Source organism: Maniola hyperantus, chromosome 5 (assembly GCF_902806685.2).
Source record: "Maniola hyperantus chromosome 5, iAphHyp1.2, whole genome shotgun sequence".
NCBI lineage: Eukaryota > Metazoa > Arthropoda > Insecta > Lepidoptera > Nymphalidae > Maniola > Maniola hyperantus.
In genome coordinates, this window is record NC_048540.1 from 6,317,104 (window position 1) to 6,343,334 (window position 26,231).

Consider the following 26,231-nt stretch of genomic DNA (forward strand, 5'->3'; position numbering starts at 1 on the left):
CATGGATGAAACCGTGTGCAAAAGCTAGTATTTTAAAGAAAATAGATATTTGCATAGATAGCATTTTGCCTGTCGGTAGAAATACCAACGTGATAAAATAAGATTGCCTAGCTACCTAGCTACATTCTACAATACAATATATTATTATTTATTACTTATAAATGCGAAAGTATTTCTGTTTGTCTGTCTCGTACAAAGATAGCTCGCGTCCTGGGTAAGTTACTCTTCATCCCGGAAAAACAAAGAGTTACTAACGGATTTTTAAAAAACCGAAACTTACGCGGACTAAGTTGCGGAGATCACCTAGTTGCAAATAAACACAAAGTTTTAATCATAACGCAAATTAATGAGCTGGCTTATCCTGCATGTTTAGCAGTGGCAGGGCGGGCGGTGCATATCGCATGCTGCATGGTGCACCATACAGATTTGATTTATTCGAGCAGATTATAACAAATTATTAAGCGTTTGACTCGTTGTATTATATAGATACCTACGTAGTTAACCATAAGTATAATTGCACCTTTCTTAATTCATATTGAGTATCATACAGCAGCCACTCACGTGAGCTACTACGATCGCACCGCGGTTCACCTTCTACTTAATTATAGTATGTATTGTTATTGTGTGTTTTGCCGCAAACTACCTTTGTATCGTCGACCTCGTTCCGACCTTTAGCTCGGAGGATGCTCACATTCCAAACAGGTGAAGATTTCCCAAGCCACGCCATTACTATAGTGACTACAAAGAACCTACAATAAAAATTTTACTTGGTCACTCAGTGATTTGGCAAATACGAGTATTCCGATAACATCAAGTAGGTACGTATTTAAAATTTTATCTGCATGATAGAGTCTGATCAAATCCTTTGCTTTGAAGAAGTAGGTGGGTCGAAAATTTCAGTAGCTAAATTAATTTATATTAAGCACTTTTAAGTAAATTAACATTTATCTATAATTAACATTATTTCAAAGAAATTATATTTATAGCAAGTTCAACAAAACAACAGTCAAATTACACCTAAAATTCCTAACACCTATAAAACCATTATTCTATTTAAATTCACTTTTAGCCAATCTTGAACGGACTTTCTTCTTCCTACCTTCGGATTTGGCTTCGGTCGAAGTTTGTGGCAATCTAATCGATAATCGGCTTCAGCCAGAAATCAACCTCACGGACACTTCTGCATGAATCCCAAAGATCTTTCGACTCGAGAGTCCGGCGGGATTTATGTTAATAAATCATCCCTTAATCTGAAACCTATGACAGCAATAAGCTCAGACGATTTAAACAGCTAGGAAGAAATTGTACACTTTAGATAAGTAATAAAAAAATAACTTGAATGTCGAAACATTTGATATACTTAAGTACCAATTTATCGAAATAAATTGTATAAAAAACAAGTGGAATTAACTCATACGAAAGTCAATATTGTTCAAAGGTCAACTTTTGCAATGCAATTTGTTGTGAGACATATCTTTGTCTAATTCCCACAGCTTACGAACAATTTGAGAACAATAATTGAGTGGTACATTAATCATGTTTTTAAGCTAATTGTAGCATCCGACGGTTCATTCAATTGGTCGTGAGTAGGTACTTGTACGCGACCACACAAGGTCCGTGCCGTTCTCCAAGATGCATACAGAGAGATGCTGAAGATAAACTTTTATCGCCGTCGTTCGTGGTTGTTTTATCTTATCACCTTCTTTTTTATCAATATTTTTATCTTATCTTATTTTTTGCTATTTAAATTTGTACTTATTTTATTATAATTTTTAAGAGCTGTAAAATTACTCATTATACATTGCAGGGCTGTAGGAAAAGATTAGGTAGGTACCTATAGTCCGCTACAGGTTGAGATGGTAATCGGGGTATGAGGCGGAGGGACACACCCGCACATCACCCGCGCTCGCCCGCACCGTGTTAGCGCGAGGGCTATGCAGGTGTTCGGGGTAATCCCTCCCCGATTGCCATCTCGACCTGTCGCGTACTGTACTTAAAATTAATTCTATACACCAAAAATTTTTAGTTAAGTACCTACCATAAATATAATCTGTTTATTGACTTCAATTTAACACAAAAAATTACACGGGCTCAAAAATTTACTTCCTAATCTTTGAGTCGGTGTGATCAAACGCCTGTAAATAAATTTGCTTAAAAAAAACTACATTTGTATGTAAAGCAGTGGGAGGAGTGAGCTAGGGTTACTTCTCTTAAGTTACCATAAAAGGCATTGTAGGGACAACAAAAACTGTTTAATTTGATTATCTTTCTATTCTCTCAGTAACAATGTGCTTTGTTAATAGGTAGGTACATGTATTTATGTGCGAGCAAATCTATTAAAGCCTTCACGTGCTTTTGGTATTTCTTAATCTTTATAGTTAGGTACTTCAAATCTTACAATAGCTACGAGTAATAAGTATGTATTTATTTAAAAACAATTATTGTTTAAGAGCCATAACTTCCATAAGAATCATAAGATGCACCGAAATGTTTGTTTTGTGAATACCTACCTGATTCGTTATAGATCCTATTATCATAAACTTGCGATCAATTTTAGTAGGAGTATAATAGCATAATAAAATCCATATGGATGCTTGCTAGGTATGATAGTTAGCGAATAATTGGAAAATCAAATCGCTTGTTTGGGATGCAACTTGTGTAGACACTTTAGCTGCATCCCACATTCAGGCGACCTCCTCTATGGCGGGTGCAGCGGCCATCAGCGCCGAACAGGCCAAAAGGCGCAAATATGAAAACCTCGATGGGAGCTTCGTATTCGTGCCTTTTGGTGTGGAGACCTTGGGGCCGTGGGGCCCGGGGGCTCGAGCTCTTTTTGAAGAAATTGCGAAAAGAGTTATCGAGTCAACCGGGGACCCGAGAGCTGGCAGCTACCTTGGCCAAAGAATTAGTTTGGCCATCCAAAGGGGTAATGCTGCCAGCATCTTGGGTACAATGCCTCGCTGCGGTGGTCTCGATGAGGTTTTAGATTTAATTTAATTTATTTTAGTTTTAATTTAATATTGTTTTCTTTTTTTTTAGATTTAAGTTTATTAATAGTTTATTTGTTTCCATCTTCAAGTAATTATTAAATAATAAAAGTATTATTGTTTCGCAATAATATTATTAATTATTTGTTTATGAGATGCCCTTCGCCTTTTTCGGCATTCGATTACGTTTGAGTAAAACTGAAATATCTTGAATGAATGGCGTACTCGTGATCACTATGTACTTACCTATCTATTTATTTTTATTTAGTGAAATAACAAAAATATTATAGGTATTGTAACAAACTATCGTTTTCAATCGATTATCAAATCAATTGTATGCAAATCTAAAACGTGCAGTATCGAAACGTGATCCGCCCATAACTTCCATAAGAATCATAAGATGCACCGAAATGTTTGTTTTGTGAATACCTACCTGATTCGTTATAGATCCTTTTATCATAAACTTGCGATCAATTTTAGTAGGAGTATAATAGCATAATAAAATCCATATGGATGCTTGCTAGGTATGATAGTTAGCGAATAATTGGAAAATCAAACGTACCAGCTACGTATAATTAGCTGGAAGATGGCCTCCACTTACGTATCTAATTAGAGTGTGATCATCATGTACATATACATACAAGTGATAAGATTATTAATCTTATCGCGACGTTTTTCTTGAAATCAACTCAAACGAACCTTTATTTACCGTGGAATAAAAACGACGGTGCATTAGCCCAGGTGCAAAAGCGTGCCGTGGATGACGTGTTTTTTTTCTTCAGTATATTTCAGCCCAGGCTGAGTTTGAATGCTAGCAACAAGATTCCATTTGGATACTCTGACCCTTACATTTGATTGTAAATTACATTCGGCAATAGATACATGGTCTTATCCAATTAATAAATATTTACATTGATTCATGACTATGATAAGTACATTTATAATATTTTTTAATTGATTATAGCTTCTGTATCTCTTCATACTTATGCTGTATATCCATCAAGATTCATGACTTATTTATAAATATTAATACATTATGGTCCAAGAGCCCGTAGGCAATTTTAAGTACAATACCCGGCAGGAAATATTGCATCTATCTTTAGAAAGACATAGCGGTTTCATTCACATATAGGTGTGAATTTTTAATTTTCATAAAGTACCTTTTTAAAAAAAAAATACAATACAGCTTTACATGCCTAAATAGTCTTATGCTAAGCTATATTAGGATACGTGTTTGAAAAAAATCACAACTCGCGAACCATGTCCAGCTGGCAGATGTAATTTTCTATACACAGGTAAAGCAAAAGAACCTAATAAACGTTCAGCGTTAATTAAGTACCTGCTCAAAACATCCTATGGGCTCTCGGATCATTGCACATAAGCCACATCTTCCTACTTGTCCAGTTCATTACGTAACGAGGTTGCATGTAACTTGTAACTTGAAAAGTTGTAACCCATTAACACATGCGGAACCCGACCACAAAACTTTACAGTGCATTATGACATCCAAGGTAATTAAGCGTAGGAACATTAGATAAGGCACATCTAGGGTAACCAACGTGTGAAAAACTTATTTACTATGCATGTTCTCACTTCAATCAAACGAAGCAGATATTTTATTCATTAAAAGATACGAATACTGGAAAATTTCGATTCACTGGCTCATACTTATAAACAGACCGACACAGACCTATGTAAAATAGTAGAACTTTTGTCATTTGTTTGTTGTTGTATAACAAAATAACAACCTGCGTGCTTGTCAGTGAAATCGTAAGTTTTGTATCGTGTTGTATTGTACGTTTGTATTGTGTTTTCGTGTGTTCTCCTAATTTTAGAATGTTTATCGCATACACGTTCAACGCAAACAAAGTCGCGGGAAAATGCTACTTGCTAATTACACGCGTATGTAGGTACATTAAAAGATGTGTGACTGCTTGGGTCATAGATCGAGGGTTCAGCGTGGAAGTGTTGGCTACATTTTCGGCACCGTCTGCGTCCCTGGACATTTATCCATAAATGCAGATTATAAATCGAAATTAGAGTATTAGCTATTGAATCATTGGAGCGTGCATTATTTTTAGGCTCCGTTCCGTCTGTTCCGATGCAATATGCATAATGTCCGTGAACCAAATGTTCTTCACGGCGGATGAGCGGGCGAGGTACAGTACGCGCGGCGAGAGTTTGGCTTTGACCGTTATTGCGCAGAAATCAGAAATTGGGTATCAACGGGCAATTAGTGGGGTGCGGGGCGGGTGTGTAGGCGCACGCGGTGCTCTGATTGGCGCTCCACTGCTCCAGTCGTTCCCTGCCTCTGTTTGTACAATCACGTTCACAAGTGAATTGCTATTTTCGTTAATTGTTTATTATATAAGAATCTGAATAGCACTGCTGCTAAGACTTTTTTTTAATGTTAACTTTTGTATTTAATAATTATTTTAAGTTTTCTTTTGTTTGTATGTACCAATTTTACATGTATCTTGGAATAAATAATTTTATTAAAAAACAATTATTTAGAATTTTCATCGCTGTCTCTGTAAACTTTAAAAGGAAATAAACATTTTATATAAGTAAAATAACTATCAATAGTTTTAATAAATGAAGAAGTTTATCTATTTCGTATTATTTTCTAGCATTATTACCACTGTACATGAATTTTGACCCACTCAAATATCCAACCTGGTACATAAAAAAGGAAAAGTATTGTGTGCGTGACAGTACCCATGCGCAGTAATCCCCTCCACCCGAAGGTCAAAGCCAAACTCTCGCCGCGCGATCCTAACTGGTCCGATTGCCGCATGACCGTTGATGATCTATTGTTATTTTTTCATTAGTGACGAAATTCTCGAATCGAAGTGTCCATTTTCTTCTAACCCAGGATTTGGGAAATTATAGTTGTCATTTTCTATACTGACCTAATTTTTTTTCTACAGATACTTAATTTTTTTACTTTTTTACCTAATTTTTTGATTACAAAAGTTGGACAACCATGGAAGCATGTTTACGTAGAACGCACGGAAGCGTGCGCGATGGCTATAGAGCGGCAATTTTAGTGTAATAACTAATAAGTATAAATAGTTTAATTTAAACCCATTTTCAGTTTAAGCCCGCTTAGTAGAAACTAGTTCTGATTACAAAAAATTTATGTGCCTAAGCATTATTATTAATGTTTACACAAGTCAATTTTTTTTGTAGGTAGGTATGAAAATGTGGGTTCCTTAACTTTCAGTAATTTCAAAATTGCATTTATGACTTTAGATAAGTATTACGATTTACGAGACATTTGGCGTATTTTTTACAAAAATTTATGCGGCAATATCAAAACAATAGCTCTTTGTAACCTTACTAAAAATACAAACCTTATACAGAATTCAAATTGCGGTCTTTATATTACGTAATTGCACTTGAGGCCCCATCTAATATTCTTATTGCTGTATTGTCACAAGATATTGTAAAGTGAAGGTCAGGAACAACCGTAGACCGTGTTCCGTAAGAAAAAAAAAATTCGGCAAACTTTTCCAAATCTAAGAGCAAACAAGCGACGTTAGAGCCAAAACTTATCAAAAACTGAATTAACGGATGGAAAAAATAACTCACAGCAGCACTTACTTAATATGACCACTTTGTAGATTTTATTTCAACTTCTCATTGTAATGTCCGATTGTTACCAAGATGAAACAATCGGGTTTGGGTGCTCTATGTTTTTACACGAACATTTAAGAGATACAATCTATCTGAGCTCTCGTGATTTCTTAATATTTAGATTAAAACTGCGGACAATTATTGTGTGCTAAAAGTTTCCCATAAAATGCATTGTCTTAGAACGTGTGTGCAGCACTTTTGTAAAAAACTGGTTTACCGCAATTTTGCAATTTGTCACTGGAGTAATTTGTACTGAGAAGTTGCAAACTACGACATTCGGCTACGGCAATTTAGCGAGTTTACATCCTACGCGTAAGCTTAACCTACCAAATGATCTCCAATCTTGACCAATCTCTACTATAATGTCCACAACGTCTATCTAACTTGATACCATATCTCCCTGCTTACATAACATTTACATTACTAAATCTAACTTTCTTTATTCTAAAAATTACTCGAATTTATGAAATAAAGAAAGTGAGAATACTGAAAATAACACGTAATAAATATTCATTAAAAAATGAATCAAAATTGTCTTTATAATATAGCTTATTTAAATTAAATATAATAACTAGTTACGTCATGGAAGAGTACCTACCTCTTCTACCTTTAATCAAAAATAGGTACGTCAAGCTGACTAGGCTTAAGGTTACGATTTACGAAGCTACTGTGGAGTTAATCTCAGCTGCATTCAGTTCAATAAACTTTAAGATTGCTGCACATTAGCTGACTAGATGCAATGCAGTTTCTAGGTACCCATACCTAATACCTACCTATGTTCAGATTTTCCTAAATGAACAGAGATTCAACTGCTTGGTAATAATTGATAAGGGCCTGCTCACTTTTTGCACAAAGAATCAGCTTATAGCTGGTCTTGTGGTTGGTGGCCTTAGAGATTAAGTGTTTAACAATTAAATAATACTTATAAGTATAATACGTGGCAGATCGAGATGGCAATCGGGTTATGAGGCGGAGGGACACCCCGCACATCCGCACGTCACCCGCATTCGCCCGCACCGGGTTAGCGCGGGGGCTGTGCGGGTGGGCGAGTCGTTCCCTCCCCGATTGCCATTTCGACCTGTTGCGTACTATATCTAATGTGCAACTGGTTTTAAATGATAAAGATGTTTTGCACTGCTAGGTAAAGGCGTGTCGTTCTCGGTGGGGGTGAGACTAATTCAGTGATAACTTTGATAATATGCCTCCGGCTAAATGCGTGGGAATAAACACTATCAACGGCAGTCACACTATTCTTAAGTCCATCAACTTAGATACTGTTAACAAACGAACTTGTCCGACTTTGGTCGAAGGTTGATCGCATGGACAATGATATACCAATGTCAAATGTGGTTGGCTTCCACCAAAATCGTTTTGAACTTCAAAGGTGATTAACTTGACTATGGCTTAGTGCCACAAGCAGCATATTTATAACTGTCTTCATGATTCTGGGTTCTAACCCTTTTAAGCTTAGAGATGCACGGCACGCATCTTTTCCGGCTAAGACGATGTCCCCAATTTCTAACGTCATCCGAAAGTGGACTCACGCCACGGTCTCGGGGGCGTATGGACTAATCAAGTCCAACCAACCAATTCGTCCCAAAGCAGTGGTCCGAGCCTCACAGGAGGCGCCTTTACGAAGATGATGCTCTCCGACATCTCCAATTATTTCTTCGAGCTCTAGGGCTCACCCTCAGTGACGCTATAGCGGCCAACGCAGCATAGATAGTCAATCCGAAACTATTAGCAATTATGTCCTTCTCATGTGATTTCAGCAGCAAGTTTGAGCCCTTTTCAGCCGCATCAAATAATACTGGGGACGTATTCAATGCCTGCTCACGAATCTTTCAGTCTTAAAATACTTATAAAGCTTCTTACAGGGTTCATGGTTATTGTGGTCGTGTGCAATCCCCTTTATTTCTTCCAAATCACTAATGAAGCCTAGTAATCATAGTGTATGCTTCACTTGGAAATAATAATGTTAGTTTAGCAGAACCTTTTCGTGACCTTTAAGAGCGGCCGAAGCGCATCCTATTCCGACGCGGAACTAAGCTCATGGACAAGATCATTATCGCAACAGGATCTGCTTTATTGCCTTTGGTATTCAGATTATTGTATCATGTTATCGTACTGAAAAACAGTAGGTATGTAGGTATAATATGCTTTTTGCGAAAATAAGTAGATACTTTATGAGTAAACAGTAAGTATTAACATAAACTTTACGTTAATAGGTAGTCTGCTACTCTATATTAACCGCTTTTTATCCGGGGCTTTTTAAGCGCCGAAGACACTATATTAGAAAATATAATGGCGACCTAATTAGCTCTGCAAGTGGGTATAACAAGTAGGTAGGTATGCAATAGTTTCCACAGCGAAGTCGGGAGCCTCGACAAGAATCTTGCTTTCGTTCCGGGCATCCATTCTTAAAGCTTTCACACAATTATTGTGTTTTGATTGATCGAGATAACTGTCAAGTACCAGAGATTTTATGCATTCTTTACTGCGGTTAGGTGCATTATTTATTATAAGCACCACATAACATTATACATTATTAACATAACATTATTTATTATTATGTGCATTAAGTATTACCTGTCCATATTTCTGAAAATCCGTTTCTTAACAAATCCATGAGTCTATCTAAGGGTGCCTTCTAATTTGCCACAAAGTGCTGCTTTGTAAATCCATATAATTTCGATCGATGGAATGACGCGCGGCCGCAGCGCGGGTGTAGCGCCGCAGTCGCGCGTTTTTATTTATATGGATTTACGAAGCAGCCGCAGCGCTACAGCCGCGCCGCCTCCGTGCGGCACTTTGTGGCAAATTTGAAGGCGGCCCTAGATCTACAGCCACAATTTTTTTAATCTTTAAAACTTTTTGTAGATCTACATGATTTGGTATTTAAGTGTGTGAGCTCGGCTACTTTTCCTTTGGTTGACTGTTTTGTGTGATGTCTACCGAAAAATCTGCACATTTTGCTTTCATGTTTTATTTATTTATTTCAAATTTGAGTAGGTGGTAAAGTAGGTACAGTATGCAGCAGAAAATAATGTAGGTACATCGACCTGTAATGTAATGACCTGTAGAAGAAGATAGGTAGCGGATTTGTAGAGCATTGTCTCTGTCGTTGAGACCGACAAAACGTCATATAGGTATGAGTGAGACAAAGCTCTACAAAGCTGAAATGTCATTCTAACTGTATATGTCAACTGTAACTACCTACTTATAGTTTAAATTTAAATTCTAAAATATTACAAGGATTAGGTGGTACTTATAACGAAGTTTCGATTTAGCACAAAGTTAAAATGTAAGTTAGCTCTCCGTTTAAAAACAATCGCACGTAAACATGGATGAACTTAAAACTGTAAGGAAATTGTAACAGAATGTAGGTACCTACTTTACCTATAAAACACTCCAGCACGCGATCGTACAAAAATAATCATTGTTTTCGTGAAGTGCCTGTAAGTTGCAACATGTGCATAACCGTTGTCGATTATTCAGACGGAGACAATGTTTGGTCGCACGCAGAACGATGATTCTCACGGCTGCCGAAGGTCGTGGATAACTTTGTTCTTACAACACGCTTTAAATAATTTGATTTCATAACTTTAGCGCCCAGGGGCGTATTTAGCGTGCGCTTACCTATGAATCATTTAGGAATATTATGGACATCTAATATGCAAGATCGTTAAGACTATAATACAACATAACTGCTCAGCTGAAATCCCGCGCTCTGAAAATTTTAATTCTGTCCTTAGGTAGGTACCTACACGTGAAACTCGACGTACGAATTTAATTTTAGCTATAGCATAAGCTTATGCCATCAGGAATAGGTATTTGGCATAGTTAGGTATGCCTTATGCCAACTATTCCCAAAACATTATTTTAATTAACATAGGTACCTAGATGTTCTCAATAAATTAATTACTTATAAATGTACCTACCTACTTACATAACCGTAATATCATAAGGTTATGGATGGGTTATGACCAAAATCTCTTGATCAGTTGAACATAGGTACATAATATATTTAGTACATTTCTCTACTAGTCAATCCGTCCAGCTCATAAAGCCGCAAAATATATTAGTAGGTAGGTATATAATATCAGACGTTGACGGATTGCCCGTGATATATTAATTCTGCCGTTTCCCAGCCCCGAAGGCAAGCCTAGATTAGGTAATCCTGCTTTCACTCCTGGTATATCACGAACGAACCCTTCTCCCAACTAGGGCTATCATTTGTTTCTAAAAGCCTATTCCGTACCTAAGGTCAGCCTTTGAAAACCATTAGCATAAGTAGGTAGGTATATACATTTTGAACCTTAGCCAAAACTGTAACACATAATATCATAATATTTTGCTAAAACAAAATTCAAAAAATGATTGTAAGTAAGTAGAGATTTATAATTTTCTAGTTATAACTTTAACACTTATCATCCGATTATCCTTTAGCGAACTATTTCTCCAATCAAAATATTATAAGAAAACATGAGGTTTTCACTCTTACGTTCACCTAAAGGTATGATTGACATTCCGCAAATTTTTAGTTTTGCCACACGAGTATTTGCTTCCTCGTTTCTAATAATTCATAAGTACTGCTATCTACGGTATGGAATGCCCTTCCGGCGTAGCGGCACATTTCCCGACACTAATTTTAATATGAAAATAAATATTTACTTAATCTTTAGTTTGATAGTTGGTGTAAGTAATTGCGTAACTTCTTCGAAGAACGTGCCGTTTGTAGGTTTTATTGGGTGCCTAACTAAAGTACCTAATCACGACTGATTAATCATTAGGTACTTAACTATTATCAAACACCATCTAACATGAGTCATGAGTCATGACCCATCGTTCAGCTGGCGATTTGACAGCTGAACCAATTTTTAAGAATTTAGGCACGAAAATCCATACTAATATTATAAATGCGAAAGTGTGTCTGTCTGTCTGCTAGCTTTTCACGGCTCAACCGTTCAACCGATTTTGACGAAATTTGGTACCTACAGAGATAGCTTGCATCCCGAGGAAGGACATAGGCATAATTTTTATCCCGCAAAATTTTACCGATTTCCTATCTTATAAGCGGCCGTTTTAAAAGTCGGCGAACTCCACCCTATATATACCTAATCTTTTGAACTAAGTAGTAGATTGATTTCATTTTATTAAGGTTTACATAGTGAGTCATTTAACTAATTATTATAATTATAATATGTGACCTTCATTACAACACTGTAAATGGTAACCCTACGATATTTTGAAAGCTTCCGCGACCGCTGGCGCATCGCGACCTACGACCTGCACCGAGGATAAAACCTGCTTACCTATAGATACACTGTCTGGCGATACGATTATTGCATAATGAAGCTAGGTATTATGCATATTCCTAGTTGAAGGCAGCGGTGTGATCGATTGAACGTTGACCCAAGTCTGTAACTGTATGGATGAGCGACAATGGAGGTCCGAATTTGGCCTGTCGAGAAACTAAGTATACGAAGATAATTAATTGGTTTTGTAGTATGTGGTGCATATTTTTGTTTATTGTGAGTAGTTATTTAACGTTACCGCTAAAGTGTGTAGATATACCAGTTGTAAACGAGGCCGCTAAAGTGCGAAAAATGTTTCGTTTCTCAGATTAAATATTTAATATTGAGATTCCCTATGTAATTTGCAGTAGGTGTAACGATTAAGCATTCGCTAGAGTCAAAAAAATTGCTTTCTCGACGGAATAATCATCATAAGGTCGAATATTATCTAGATCAAAATTTGAGCACACTCCAGGCAGTCTTGTTTGTCCTATAACCAATTTTTAGAGTGTTTTTGTAAAGCGTAAAGCTAGATGTTCGCGAAGGAGGACTTGATTCAAGTGAATCAAGTGAGACTAATGACGCTGAGTGAAACGCAGGAGAGAGGTGGCGAGCGAAGCAAGCTGGCGACATCCGTAGCGAAACACAAGGATAGAACAAGAAAAAGGCGATAAGACCGCCTGTTTGTACCTACTTTTTAAGATTTCTTTTTTGTAACCTGTCATTTGTGTTTTATGGTGCAATAAAGAATATACATACATATGTATATAGAACAAATAACAACACACATCAACACCCAACAAAAAAAAATTTCTCTTTTTTAGCCTTTTTTAGCGGATTACTCTTTACTACTAAGCGAATTAATCTTCTTACTCTTTGTATAGATACCTACTTACCTACCTAGAAATTCTTACAAAATCACGAATAGCAACACTATATTTGGAAAATGTAGCCTTTCAGTGTCCGTCACGTCTTCGAATGCACAGACGATACGATCATCTCCCAAATGCCAATATGAAATAATCGTTTTAACTTGATCGTTTGGAAAGGTACAGTGGGAAAATTTTATAGACCCATTTTATTCATTGGGTATAATATTTACATTATACGTACCTATTTATCATATCAGTATCATAAATTAAGAAACAATATGAATTTTATAATTTATTACAGGATAGATAGGTTCGATTAACTGTCCAGTATCATAGACTAAGAAAATTAAAATATTTTGAATTTAATATAAGTTTTATAATTTAACTGTGTGCTCGCGACTTCGTCCGCGTGGACTACACAAATTTCAAACCCCTATTTCAACCCCTTGAATTTGGGGTTGAATTTTCAAAAATCCTTTCTTAGCTGATGCCTACGTCATAATAGCTATCTGCATACCAAATTTCAGCTTCAACCGTCCAGTAGTTTGAGCTGTGCGTTGATGGATCAGTCTGTCAGTCAGTCAGTCACCTTTTCCTTTTATATATTTAGATATAGGATAAAAATAGGTTTGAACATTATAAGTTAAAAATGGCACTATTCCGAAATAACACGTAGTTGCAAACAGACGTTAATATCCTGGTCTATCGATTATACAGAATGACCGGTAGGTAATTCGATACATTCCTTGGAAGGTGTTATTCTAAAGGCCTTCTTCTTCTGTCCCTGACTCCTGGGTTGCTTTTCCGTACTTAGACGTAGCCGTCCGTCGTATACGTGAGACCACTGGTACGGGTCCCTCTGGATCACTCCAGCCAGCTTAGCTTACTCCGGAATCCAAGCATTCTAAGGGTCATTGAAGCAACTAATTGAGCCTAGCCTATAGTAAACCAAGAAGCGAAATATAGCGGTACCCAAGTTGTAAATTATAATGAACGCATCAAAAGATTCATATTATATTGTCTTTAATCTGTGTTGTTTCGTGAGTCGTGATATATAAGTATGTACCTAAGTGTCTACTACTTACTAATTATTACAAGGTAATTTCCGATACCAAACATGAATACTAGTTCCAGTTCAGTGCCCATGATCATGACCCATATGTACCAAGCACGAAGATCACGCTATTTCCTTCTGCCGGTAGTAATGGATAGTGTGAAATCAATACTTATCGCCAGTACCTATATAATAACAACATACTGTAATGTAGGTACACATAATTACCTATGTGTTAAAATAATTGGTAACAAACCAACCAATAATTATTTTTCAAGTTGATTAGGTTCTTTTAGGAAAGGCATTCCGAACCAGCAGTGGTAGATGCATTTGACAATTCAAAAGTAGGTACTTGTAAAAGTTTAATTGAATTAAAATATTTTCATTTATTTATTTTCTCTTGCCTCTCTTATCGAGAGTTACATTTTTGTTCCGTTTGCCGTGGAGACCCTGGGGCCATGGAGTCTTAGTGCTAAAAAAAATTACGAGACATTTCACCGCAATTAATAGCCTCATCTGGTGACAGAAGGGCTGGCTCAATTTTTGCGGATCAGCCTGGCTGTCCAGCGCGTAAATGCAGCCAGTATTCTTGGCACCATGCCACGCGGGCCTAATTAGATAAGGCTAGCTTTAAGTTTTACTGTAACATTTTCATTTAAAGAATTACACTATATTACCCTACTTAACACTAAATTACCCTATCCGCGGGGAGAGGTTGTTTAGGCTCTCTCTGTTACGTAATCCTATATAAATGATATAGGCAAAAATCACAGTGGGCGTTAATCCTCAAGTATCATAATCAGACTGAACTAACTTCTAAACCATTGAACAATTGAGGCTTTTAAGTAATGCCTTATGCACACCGTGCAAGTAAGCATATAAATAGCCACGTAAATGCCTAAACTTGCGCGTACCTGCATCGAGTATACTCACACAAGCAAGCAATAGGTGCAATAGCAATAGTTACATCTAAATTTTCGAATGTTGTAACAAAAAAGAACTTAGATAAGTAAGTTAAACTACCTAGGTACTACCTAATCTTCGGTCCGGACAGCATTATGATCAAACAGATTGACGATAAATCTCGCGTCCATTACGTAAAGCGCAATAAAACTATTGTTGAAAAGAAAACGCATCTATAACGAATCTGTAAGAGGTGTAATACTTCAGCCCAAACAGGTTTCAATTTTGAAATGCCAATCACTCTAAAATCTAAATGGTTAAGAAGCGAAGAACAATAGGCACCGAGACAGTAGGTAGGTAAGTTACCGTTCGGGATCAAATTGCAGATTACAATAGAATTACATAGCAAGTTACATACCTATTGCTTTCACCGCGCTATTTATGGTTCGTCAACTATTGATCAGTCCATCTGAACTTTTAACATCATTAATAAATGACAAGAACAATAGGTAGATCCACTAGATACCTACTTAGGTATGTCGTAAAAAATAGAAATATGAGATGGTGATATAGGTAATTACTTTTTCGTTTGATATTTTACCTTATTCATTGTCTTAACAACCTTACCTCTCAGATCAAACATCATTGTATAATTTTCTGCCAATATGCACCCACTGTTGGAAATAGGCCCCAGTAGCGCTAACATACTCTATCTTGCGCTTTTCGCAACCAATCGATGCCATTATTGCAAGCTACCCTCCACTCCATCTTGCTGGGCGGGCGGCGCCCTACGCTCTGTTTGGCATGACGCGGTCTCCTCTAGAGAATGCTTCGACTCAAAGATCTCCAACGTCCATCGTTCCTCCGGCACACGTGACCAGTCTTCTTCCAATGTACATTGTACCAATGCGACAGACATATAATTTTACTCTCCCATACCTTCTCCGCCCTTCAATATTCTTCCATTATACATATAAAATAGGTAAAACGTATTGAATTAGAATAAACATAAATAACAATGGTAGGCTACCTAGTTACCACAAATAGCTCACTAGTACGAGTTATATCTGTACCTATTTGGAGTTGGCATTTAGTTGAACCCTCGGCAGTACAAACTTGTAAGTCCTTAGCAAAATATCACTTATAAGATGTCACACTATATCTTTCCAAGTACTTTAGGTATATCTCTTGGAACTTGTGCTACATTCAATCCTAAGTAGTACTCATAGGATTAATTTCAGTAAATAATAGCAGGTAGGTGATCTTATTATCACATTACTTTTTGTTACTCGTATATATATTATGAACAGCGAGCAAACTAACAAGCGAGTCACCTGTTAGTCAATATCACCGCCCTTGAACATTTAATTTTGCAGCACCAGAGGAACCGCTAACGCATTGCCAGCTTTTCAGGAATTATTGATCCGCATCTTGAATAACCCATGTTGAAATCTACTTAAATGGAACACCGCCGAAGGGAGTTGGTTCCACAATTTGCATGTGCGTGGAAAAAAATCTGGCACAACGGACGGTCGAAGTGGCACCCAGGTGGTGAGGATGACACAGCTTTCGGTGGCGTGCGGTGCGGTTTTAGAAAATGGAGGTTGGAATAAGGTCAAAGTGCTCACTTTGAACACTTCCCGTTAAAAAGGCGATACTCATACCTACCTACCTACCTACCTACTTGATAATCCAATTTAAATCTAGATTTGCGCTAATTTTAATACTTAAATCAGCAGATAGATAGGTATTTGGATTTTACATATTTGGGTAAATAGCAAACACTGAAAAACAGGTGGGTAGCTATTTATTTACTTACTTAAAAGGTGTATTCATGCTTTATTTGATAAGTAGCGTTTTAAAATCTGTACGTCTTAAAGTAAATGCCTATTGATGTTACGTAGGACGTGAAAGGATGTGCCGAGGGTATCGGCTAGTCACTTTAGTCCTTGACTTGGCAATAAAGTTAAACATTAACCACTCCAAGTGTGTACAACAACAACATTAATAAAATATGACTGTGTATCTTTTTAATAGGTACCTACCTACAAATAAAAATTAATATTTGTGACTGTACGTTAGCATTAGTGCATCGTTCATCCGATTGTGTAGAAACTTTGTACAGTTGTTGTTGGCACATGCGTGAAGGTTTCTGGCATAGGATCATCTATGTACATTGCCTGCGAGAGTCATTGCAACACATCATGTCGGGCATTTGCTAGTACTGAAGTACCTAATAAGTCAGTGATAGCCTAGTGGTTAAGACGTCAGTTCGGGAAGTCGAGGGTTCGATCTCCTGCGGTCTTTTGCCGGCTCTTCTCAGTACAACTTTCCTTCCGAACTAGTGGTAGTCTTGACTTACCTATCATAAGTGGCAAAATGCTGTCCCACATGAAATTAATTCTGCTCATTCAGTAGACTCTACTCTAGTCTTCTATATACTCTACCTACTGAGTAGAATATAGAATGACACCTGTATCGTATCGTCGTCGTATTCCTGCCTACTAAATAGCAAGAGTCGTTATCGTAATAATTAATCAATAGCCTAATTAATATTATAATTACGTAGGTACCTGATTACGAATTACCGCAGGATACAAGTGATCACATAGCGACAAATTTGAAATAATTTCTATTAGCCATCGTACCTACCTAGGACCAGTTACCAAACGACAAGTTTTTCCAAAACATCGGAGCTGGCGGGATTCTTCACGCGTTATGACTAAATGATATTGACCCATCGATGTATTGACCATAATATGTTACGATAAGTTTTCGCGCACAGTTTCAAACCCATAGTACGCGACAGGTCGAGATAGCAATCGGGGTGGGGTCGCCCCGCACACCCACCGCGCTAACCCGGTGCGGGCTATGCAGTCCCCCCGGCTCATACCCCGATTGCCATCTCGACCTGTCGCGTACTATATCTTCTGTGGTACCCAATACCCACCTACCTTGCTGATGGTCTTCACCATCAGCGAGGTAGGTAGGTACTGGGTAACTCTGGTTTACAGTAGGTACTATGAATGCTTTTCGGTATCAAAATTTTACTGTTTTAGGGTCACTTTTAGATTTTTAGTAGTTTAGTGAAGGACACTACTTCGTTGTTAATCTGTTGTCTGTCAAGACAGTTTATCTCAGAAACGCGTGGTAGGTACCTACGTCATAAGAATCATCAAAATCGGTCCACGTGTTTAGTCTCTAGAGCGTCACAAAGGAACAAACATATTATACATAGCCTGATGAACACAACACTCTTCGAGTTGCGCAGTCGTGTAAACAATAAAGAATTTGACATTTCAAATACCATTTGCTGGTCTTCACATCGCGTAGTATAGTGGCATAGTGATCTAGTTGGTAAAGCCTGACGTCTGATATGGCGGAAGGTGCCTTTGTGGTAACATTCGCGCACTTCCGCACATTGTAGCTGGGAATGGTGTCGTGACTGACTTGCGACACTGTTATCTTGTTTCTGAATGAGTGATTAAGTATTCGAACTTACCTACCTATTACCTAGATGAACAAGGTAATAGTCACCTCAATCCTAACCGTCAATATCTGAATGCCCGAAGACGAAAGTTTTCTCGTCCTCACTTAAAGCGCTGAAACGTAGACACTGACAAAGGGCTAGATCCACTAATTTAAAATCGCTCAGTGAGCTATAAAGATATGTTAAGTTTCTCTGAAGAATAAGATTCGAAATGAAGAGATCCGCAGGAGCACCAACTAAGGTAACTATCAGCAAGTCAGAAGTGTCATTGGTCGCCGAGTAGGAGAGATGGCCACGGGCTGACCATTGCCGGCCCGCAGTTTGAGGGTGAGATGTACAGAGCGCACTCTGAGTTAAAACGAGACAGTTTTATATTTCTAACATAAATCTGTCTCCTCTTTTAACTCAATCTTAATTCTGAGCAAAGTTCGCTCTATAGATATCAGCTCTAAAGTGGAGACAGCGAGTAAGTAAATAAGCGTTGTGTGGGACGCCCTCCAGCAAGATGGACCGACGATAAGTATTTAAAATAGGGTGGCGGAAAGGGCTGTTGATAGCGATTAAAATAGTGTTGGATAGATGAAATAAGGTTTATTTTTACATATCACCTCTTTTGTTATTGAGAAAGCCGGAGAGCAAACCTTACGCGGTTAGTGTGAAAAAATAAAAGGAGCCGACTGGCTACGTATGATTTCTGATGATGCGCTCTTCCGCTCTCGCGCAGCCGAACAGCTCCGTTTGCGTACTCTTTCAGTACAGTGCTCTTCCAGCCGGTCTATGTGAAAGAAAGCTTGGTCGCTCCGGCCAGTTCCAACCGTACGCGCGCCGGAGGTCTGTGTGAAAAGAAGAGCACCGTCCGATTCTGTCCGAGCCGGTCTGTGTGAACGGACACTAAGGATCGAGTGTGGTGGAGCTCTTTGGAAAAGGCCGATATTCAGCAGTGTACGTGCCAAGTCCTAAAGGAAATATATAAAAGGAAATGCTGACTGACTGATATTTCAACGCACAGCTCAAACTACTGGACGGATCGGGCTTAACCGCATACACTCATACAGATAGCAATTTTGACGTTGACATCCGCTAAAAAAAGATTTTTGAAAATTCCTAAAGGGGTAAAAAAGGAATTTGAATTTTGTGTAGTCCACGCGGACGAAGTCGCGGGAATAAGCTAGATATAAATAAAAACAACAAGTAAAATTCTTTGACATTTTATTTACAATATATTAATATTTTCTGTATTTAATCTGTGTTACTTTGCCCGTAATCAGTTCAGGCACTGTGCACACACATTCTCTGAAGCGCCACACAGAACATTTAGGTAGGTACAACAAAACATAATATTACACATTCAATACCTCACTTTTTCAAATAAAATCTGCATAAACCTTTTGGAACAGCTGGTATCGAATGGAGATCATTCATACAGGTAAATATCCAATACGACGTGGCTGCCAACGGTAGCCCAGCCGTACACAAAAACAGATCAGTTAGGACACTATTATTTAGGGCCGGTTGTTTCAACAAATTTTGACGGACACGTAACCTTTAAATATGGCGCTAACGAACGTAAGTAAAGAAAAAGCGTTGATTCAGCATCTATTAGCGCTAACGTTCGTTAAAAAGTTACGTTTACGTTAACCAGTGCTGGCGCCATTGGTGATCGTCAAATCAGTTCGTAACTTCATACTTCCTACAAACGGAATATTTTATTTACAAATTATAATGGAATCAATTGAATTCAATGCTTTTAGTGGTAGTTTTTTTGAAGATGAAATAGAATTTTTAAAAAAGAAAAAGTGTTTAAAATGCGAAGTAGCAATATCAATAACTATATAATTTAATATAAAATGAAATAAAAAAGGATACGGAAAAGGTTAGGTTTTTAGGGTTAGTTTCGTAACCAGAATAACAATGACGAACAGTTTTTTGTGCAATGAAGCAACGCTCTTAAATTAACAAATGTTAAAATTCGTCTACGTCTGTTAAATTTTAACGAACGTATCTTACGAAGACCAATGGTTTGAAACAACCGGCCCTTAATCATAATATTAATAATTAATCTATCGTATTATTAATAAAATATTATGTTAATGTAATAGAGGTTTATACATATAATATACCTACGTACCCATAACTACAAAAATCTACGAACTATTATTCAAGTGCAGAATTTAATTAAGTAAAAAACCGGCTAAGTGCAAGTCAGACTCGCACACCGAGGGTTCCGTACTGCAGTCGTATTTTTTCGTCATTTTGCACGATAAATTAAAACTATAGAATGCATTAAAAATCTGTTTTAGAGTGTTCAGGTAAAGCCCATTTATATGATGCCCCACTTGGTATATTAATCTTACTTCAAGAACACATGTTTTTTTTGTGATGTAACCACAAATTCCTGGTTTTCGGATTTTCCCCCTAACGTGTTATAAGACCTACCTACCCGCCAAATTTCATGATTCTAGGTCAACGGGCAGTACCCTATAGGTTTCTTTACCGACAGACAGATAGACAACAAAGTGATCCTATAAGGGTTCCGTTTTTCCTTTTGAGGTACGGAACCTTAAAAATAAGAAAAGAAAAAGTGAGGCCATTGAATAAACGGGACAAGTTTGTAATTTTAAACTGCAACTTAAAATTTAAATAACTCTTAAGATGATGCTCCTGAACTAAACTTGAGTTAATATAATATAACATTAACTAACAATCAACACAAAATGTGAACACCAACGTTTATATTATTGACTATATTATATTACACATTACTTTATTAATAAACGCGGAATAGCAACAGATAAGTTGAGAATATTATTTCGTTAAATCTACGAGTACATAATAAAAAAGTGATGCACTACCCTAGAAAATTGAATGGTCCTAGCGATTAGTCGAACTATTCCACGATTATAAATAAAGCAGTTTGTCTCATTTATAAAAAGACCTATAGTCCGCAACAGGTGAGATGGCAATGGCGGAATAAGGTAGCCTCGCCCTCGCCCGCACCAGGTCAGTGCGGGGGCTGTGCTGGGCGTTCCCTCCCCGCTTGCCATCTCGACCTATCGCGGTGCTATACTAACGCAAACCAGAACCAATTCACACAATGATAGTTTTGAGGAAACCCAGTTTTTGTTTAAATTGCGTGTTTTTTTACAATATTGTGTTGCTATTTAAAACAATAAACAATTTTTTTTTTCGATACAGTTTATACAAAAAATGCTTTTTCTCAAAACTATCAATTCGTGGATTGGTTCTGGTTTGTATAAGTAGGTCCAAAAATAAACATTTATTCTAACACTCAGGACAAGAAATGAAAGGCCTAGACGCACAATTAGACTGAGATTTATAGATCTACTAAGATCTACTAGAGAGAGAGAGAGATCTATAAAGTACTTTGTACTTTGACTTTGCTCAGACTTTAGCTTTAGTTAAAACGAGACCGATTTATATCAGCGCTATCAACGTGTCTAAGTCTGAGCAAAGTCAAAGTTCGCTTTATAAATCTCAGCCTTACAGAGTGAATTGTAACCGAGACACAGCGTCTTTTTTGATAGCAAGTCAACAACTCAAACTCAGCTTTATTTACTTTGACATACGATTGTATAGTGGTAAGTATAATCGGAGCATTTCAGAAACTATTCTATAGTTATTTAAGTACATGTTAGGATACCTTTTAAAAAAATGTACACTACGTTTTAAGACACTCGTCAAATTTCTTTAGATGTTGTTGATATAGCTCCTTTGATTTTTCTACTCCTCATGGGAAAATTATACATATGAATTTTTTATTGATTTAGAAAGATTTTTTGCTTTAGAGATTTTTTAGGATTTATATTATTCACTTTTTATTGCCACTGCTAGTTAACTTTGAGATCCTGTGACAACATAGTTACCTTTTTTTTTATTTATTCAAAATAGAAGTCGCATTTCACTACATAATAATACTAAATATTAAGAAAAATATTGCCCTACACCTTATTTTACAATTTTACTGTCCTAATTTTTTTTATAAGTAGATATATTTTATCAATGCAATATCGACCTTAAATTATAGAGAAAATTGAGGCGATTTAAAAAAATATTACTCCTGACGTGAGTAGAAAAATATGACTTGATAACTTCATCTATTTTAAGTAGGTATAGGTTATTCCAGCTATACTCACATATTAAGTCGACGTAAGCCCGGCTAGTTTCGAACCCATCCGGGGTCCTTTTTCATAGGGAATCAGCTCGCTACGCGTCGCGGTAGGGACTGCGAGCCGCACGACCCGCTGTGAGGGTGCCTAAGGTTCATCTATTTTACTCATTGTTTCTTTCTTTAAAAGCAATTGGTTAACATAATTATCGAAAATTTGTATTTGAAAACCCCTTTATTTTTTATATAACTAAATAGGCTTGCGCTTGACTGCAATCACACCAAACAGGAGATGATGTAGCCTAAGATGGAGCGCGCCTGTCCAGAAGGAAGCCCTATTCACTCCTATTCCAATATTGAAAGCGTCCTTCACAAATCCACAAAATATTATTGTCCGTATATCTAGCTTAGACTGTGACGATTTAAGTCGAATGTTACCGGTTTTAATCAATACAAATAGACATAAATCTTAGAATCCTTTTACTAACTCTTCACTTATTATTCTTTTTAAGCTTCAAGTTTCAAAGCTGTGGCACAATAGGTCTTTAGGTCAACATTAAGTACCCTATTGGTTTTCTTGACAGACAGACAGACATACGGACAGACAGACAACAAAGTGATTCTATAAGGGTTCCTTTTTTCCTTTTGAGGTATGGAACCCTAAAAAACATGAGGTTTCCCGCAGGTTTCCGAGTATACTCCTAGGGTAGGCTGTTTTAGGGTGGAAAAACGGAATAAGCCGATCCGTCGCATCCTGTGGGATTTACGATCCTCAGAATTCGGAATAAAATATTTTCAGTGGAATTTTTAATCGTTTTTATAAATGCGAGTAGCGAAATGCAACTTCAAATGACGGCCCTACGAAATATTGAGATCATAGTTAAAAATTTAAACTCTTGTATATTCTGAACTAATCAGCGACACTGGATTAACACTAGACACATAAAACACTAGATTCTTTAAAAAAATCGCAGGAATTTATCGAAGGCATTCATTTACAATGAGTGTTAATTAAAATCAGCAACAAAACATGTCTTATGGATATATGTCTACTATTAAGATAAACTAAGAAACATGATAAGTTTTTTTAAATATTTACTTTGAGTTCTTTAGCATATAACAAGAAAATTAATAAAAGGCAACGTCCAGCAAACAATATTAATAAAATAATAGAGCCAGCATGAGTTTGTTTAGAATATTTGGCAACAAAACTGAATACAAACAAAAATATGGTACAGCAACTATTAATTGTATTGAGCTAGAACATAAAATGCGTTTTTCTCGCAGACCATTCATTACTTTAAATAGGACACAATTTAAAGATAATTTAATTAATCATTACCTTAGCGGACGTCAAATTTACGACACAAAACGATTTATGTGCAATTTGAGAATATAGAAGTTAAGGCATTTCAAATTTACAAACGAATAATAAATGGTTAATTTTACGAAACCACGTTGGTCCTAGGATCTTGGCCAAAGAACTATTTCTATCTCGGACCTCACCGCTATATTGCACATAAAGCTTTCAAATACAAACATTTAACAAACATTGGTGTAACAACATTTCCGTACAATACATGACTTCAATAAAACCATGTACTACCTAAATATCAACGTCTCCTTTAGTTTGATAACGGGCCGCTTATTTTTAAGCATGTTCGTAGGTGTCATATTTTAATGTATATAAACGTGGTCACGACGGGACCACGATCCGCCAGTCAGTCCCGTCGTAACCACTACCTGTGTAATTGAGTCGAAATATCAACAAATAAAACCATCAAATTAATAGTGGCCAGTTATATACATTAAAATATGTTGTTAAACCACGAAATAAGCTTAAAATCATTAGTTCGTATCGTTTGACTCGGAGAAGCGTAAACAGCGCATGCGTGTCACGCACACAAGCTTACGAATTTGTCTCCACTTTTTAAAACACGAACGGATGAGTTTTGCCCATCTGGTATTTTATAATCTTTGCCTAAATACATAGAACATTTGAAAGTGTTTTTTTTGTATTGGTGCGAGAATTTAGTCTTGGACTGTAGTAATATAATAATGGTAGTTTATGAGGCTAGATTTCAATATTAAAAAGAATATATAGTTTTAAACATGATTTTTATTTATTTTTAACATAATTAATATACTGATGTCACGCTCTACGGAAGGCGATTAATGACGTCACAATGTATAAATCCAATTTTTTAACATAAAAAATATTTTCCAGCAGAAATTACTCTATTTTTATGTAACAAAATTGAAAAATAAAATAAAAACGTTTTTTTTTTAAATAATGAATTCTAGCCCCGCGTAAACTATGGTCATCATCATCATGATCAACCCATAACCGGCTCACTACAGAGCACGGGACGGGTACGGGTCACGAGTAAGAAGGGTTTGGCCATAGTCTACCACGCTGGCCATCTGTGGATTGGTAGACTTCACACACCTTTGAGAACATTATGGAGAACTCTCAGGCATGCAGGTTTCCTTACGATGTTTTCCTTCACCGTTAAAGCAAGTGATATTTAATTAATTAAAACGCACATAACTCTGAAAAGTTCGAGGTGCGTGCCCGGGATCAAACCCCCGACCTCCGATTAGAAGGCGGACGTCCTAACCACTAGGCTATCACAGCTTTAAACTATCGCTATACAAAAAATCACATCATTTTATTACTACAGTCCAACACCCTATTGATCACGAGTTTCTGGGCCACGTGACACATGTCAACGACAACATCACACAAGCCAACGAGAGTGTGAGAGTGTAGTCGGCGCTCTCCACCGCCCTCGCCTCACCTCCGATGCGCTCCAGTGTCACTTTATTTTGTCAGACTCAAAGGAAACTAGGCGCGGACAACTGACACTTGACAGCTAAAGCCGGCTACACAGTGCAGTTATAACTGACAGTTACTTGTAAGCTACTGATAATTTGATTAACTGTTAAAGTTCGTTGTCAATTAAATTGTTCAGTTCTCAGTTTTGCTTACGCATTTTACTATAGCGATTTAACTGAACAGAGAACTGTTCAGTTATAACTGCGCGTGTGTAGCCACCTTAAAATTTGTTGTCAGTACAATTATTCCAGCTAAAGGAGTCCAGCAGGTGTGGATTTCATCACATTGTAAAAATGGCCACCGACAGAAGCCGATGGAAACAGATAAGCCATTCGAGGGCAGTTTGCCAGGACCACGATCTTCAGCAATGAAGGAACGACCGGAGAAGAACAATTATTCCAGTTCTCAGTTTTGCCTACGCACATCACGATACAGAGGCTCGACTGCGGTAGAATGACATATTTTAATGTAAATACATAACCACGATTAATTTGATGACAGCTCCAATGTCCAAGGTCAAAAATTCAAGGTTTTCCGTAATCGAACAGCTGAACAGTCTTATTGATCAGCTGTCATTATAACTGCAAGTGTGTGGCCGGTTTGACGCTAGTTTAGCCTCTGCTTGAACGACTCGCGCGAGGGACTCCGGTCGACGTGTTCGCGATTGTGTGGATCCGGGGTGAAGCCGTTACAATACATGAATCGACAGCGAGTGACAATGGAAAACTGCTCTTATGTACTTGCTCAATAAGGTCGGTTGTTAGTTGTGCGACGATCACGTGAGTCGACAAGACGGCAGCCGGCCGCAGGAGGAATGCCAGCGCCGCTTGCACTGCGACGACTCGGCGTCCGATAGCTCCGCCGTAGATAACGTTCGGGAACCGTTGTCACCCAGTTCTGTAACGTGAACAATCTTATAGTACTGATAAATATAATAACATGAGCGTTTTCTTGCATTCAAATAAGACCAAACTGAAAACTGCAGAAGCTGGTAAGCTTAGTACGAGTTTTCACAACTCGACAA

At 37.4% G+C, this 26,231-nt stretch overlaps 1 protein-coding gene across 2 annotated transcripts in view; it reads right to left on the reverse strand.

Moving 5' to 3' along the window:
* Lkb1 (Lkb1 kinase) overlaps window positions 1-26,231 on the reverse strand; it is a 137,394-nt gene that overhangs the window by 101,479 nt on the left and 9,684 nt on the right. The window contains exon 6 of one of the 2 annotated variants that reach the window (XR_011236785.1): window positions 22,276-26,104. Coding sequence is in view for 1 of the 2 variants with exons in the window: in XM_034968625.2 (XP_034824516.1) it covers window positions 25,983-26,104 (122 nt within the window). In the remaining variant the exon portion in view is untranslated. Of the gene's footprint in view, window positions 1-19,434; window positions 26,105-26,231 lie in introns of those variants that run through there. The other variant, XM_034968625.2, reaches the window with a different exon arrangement.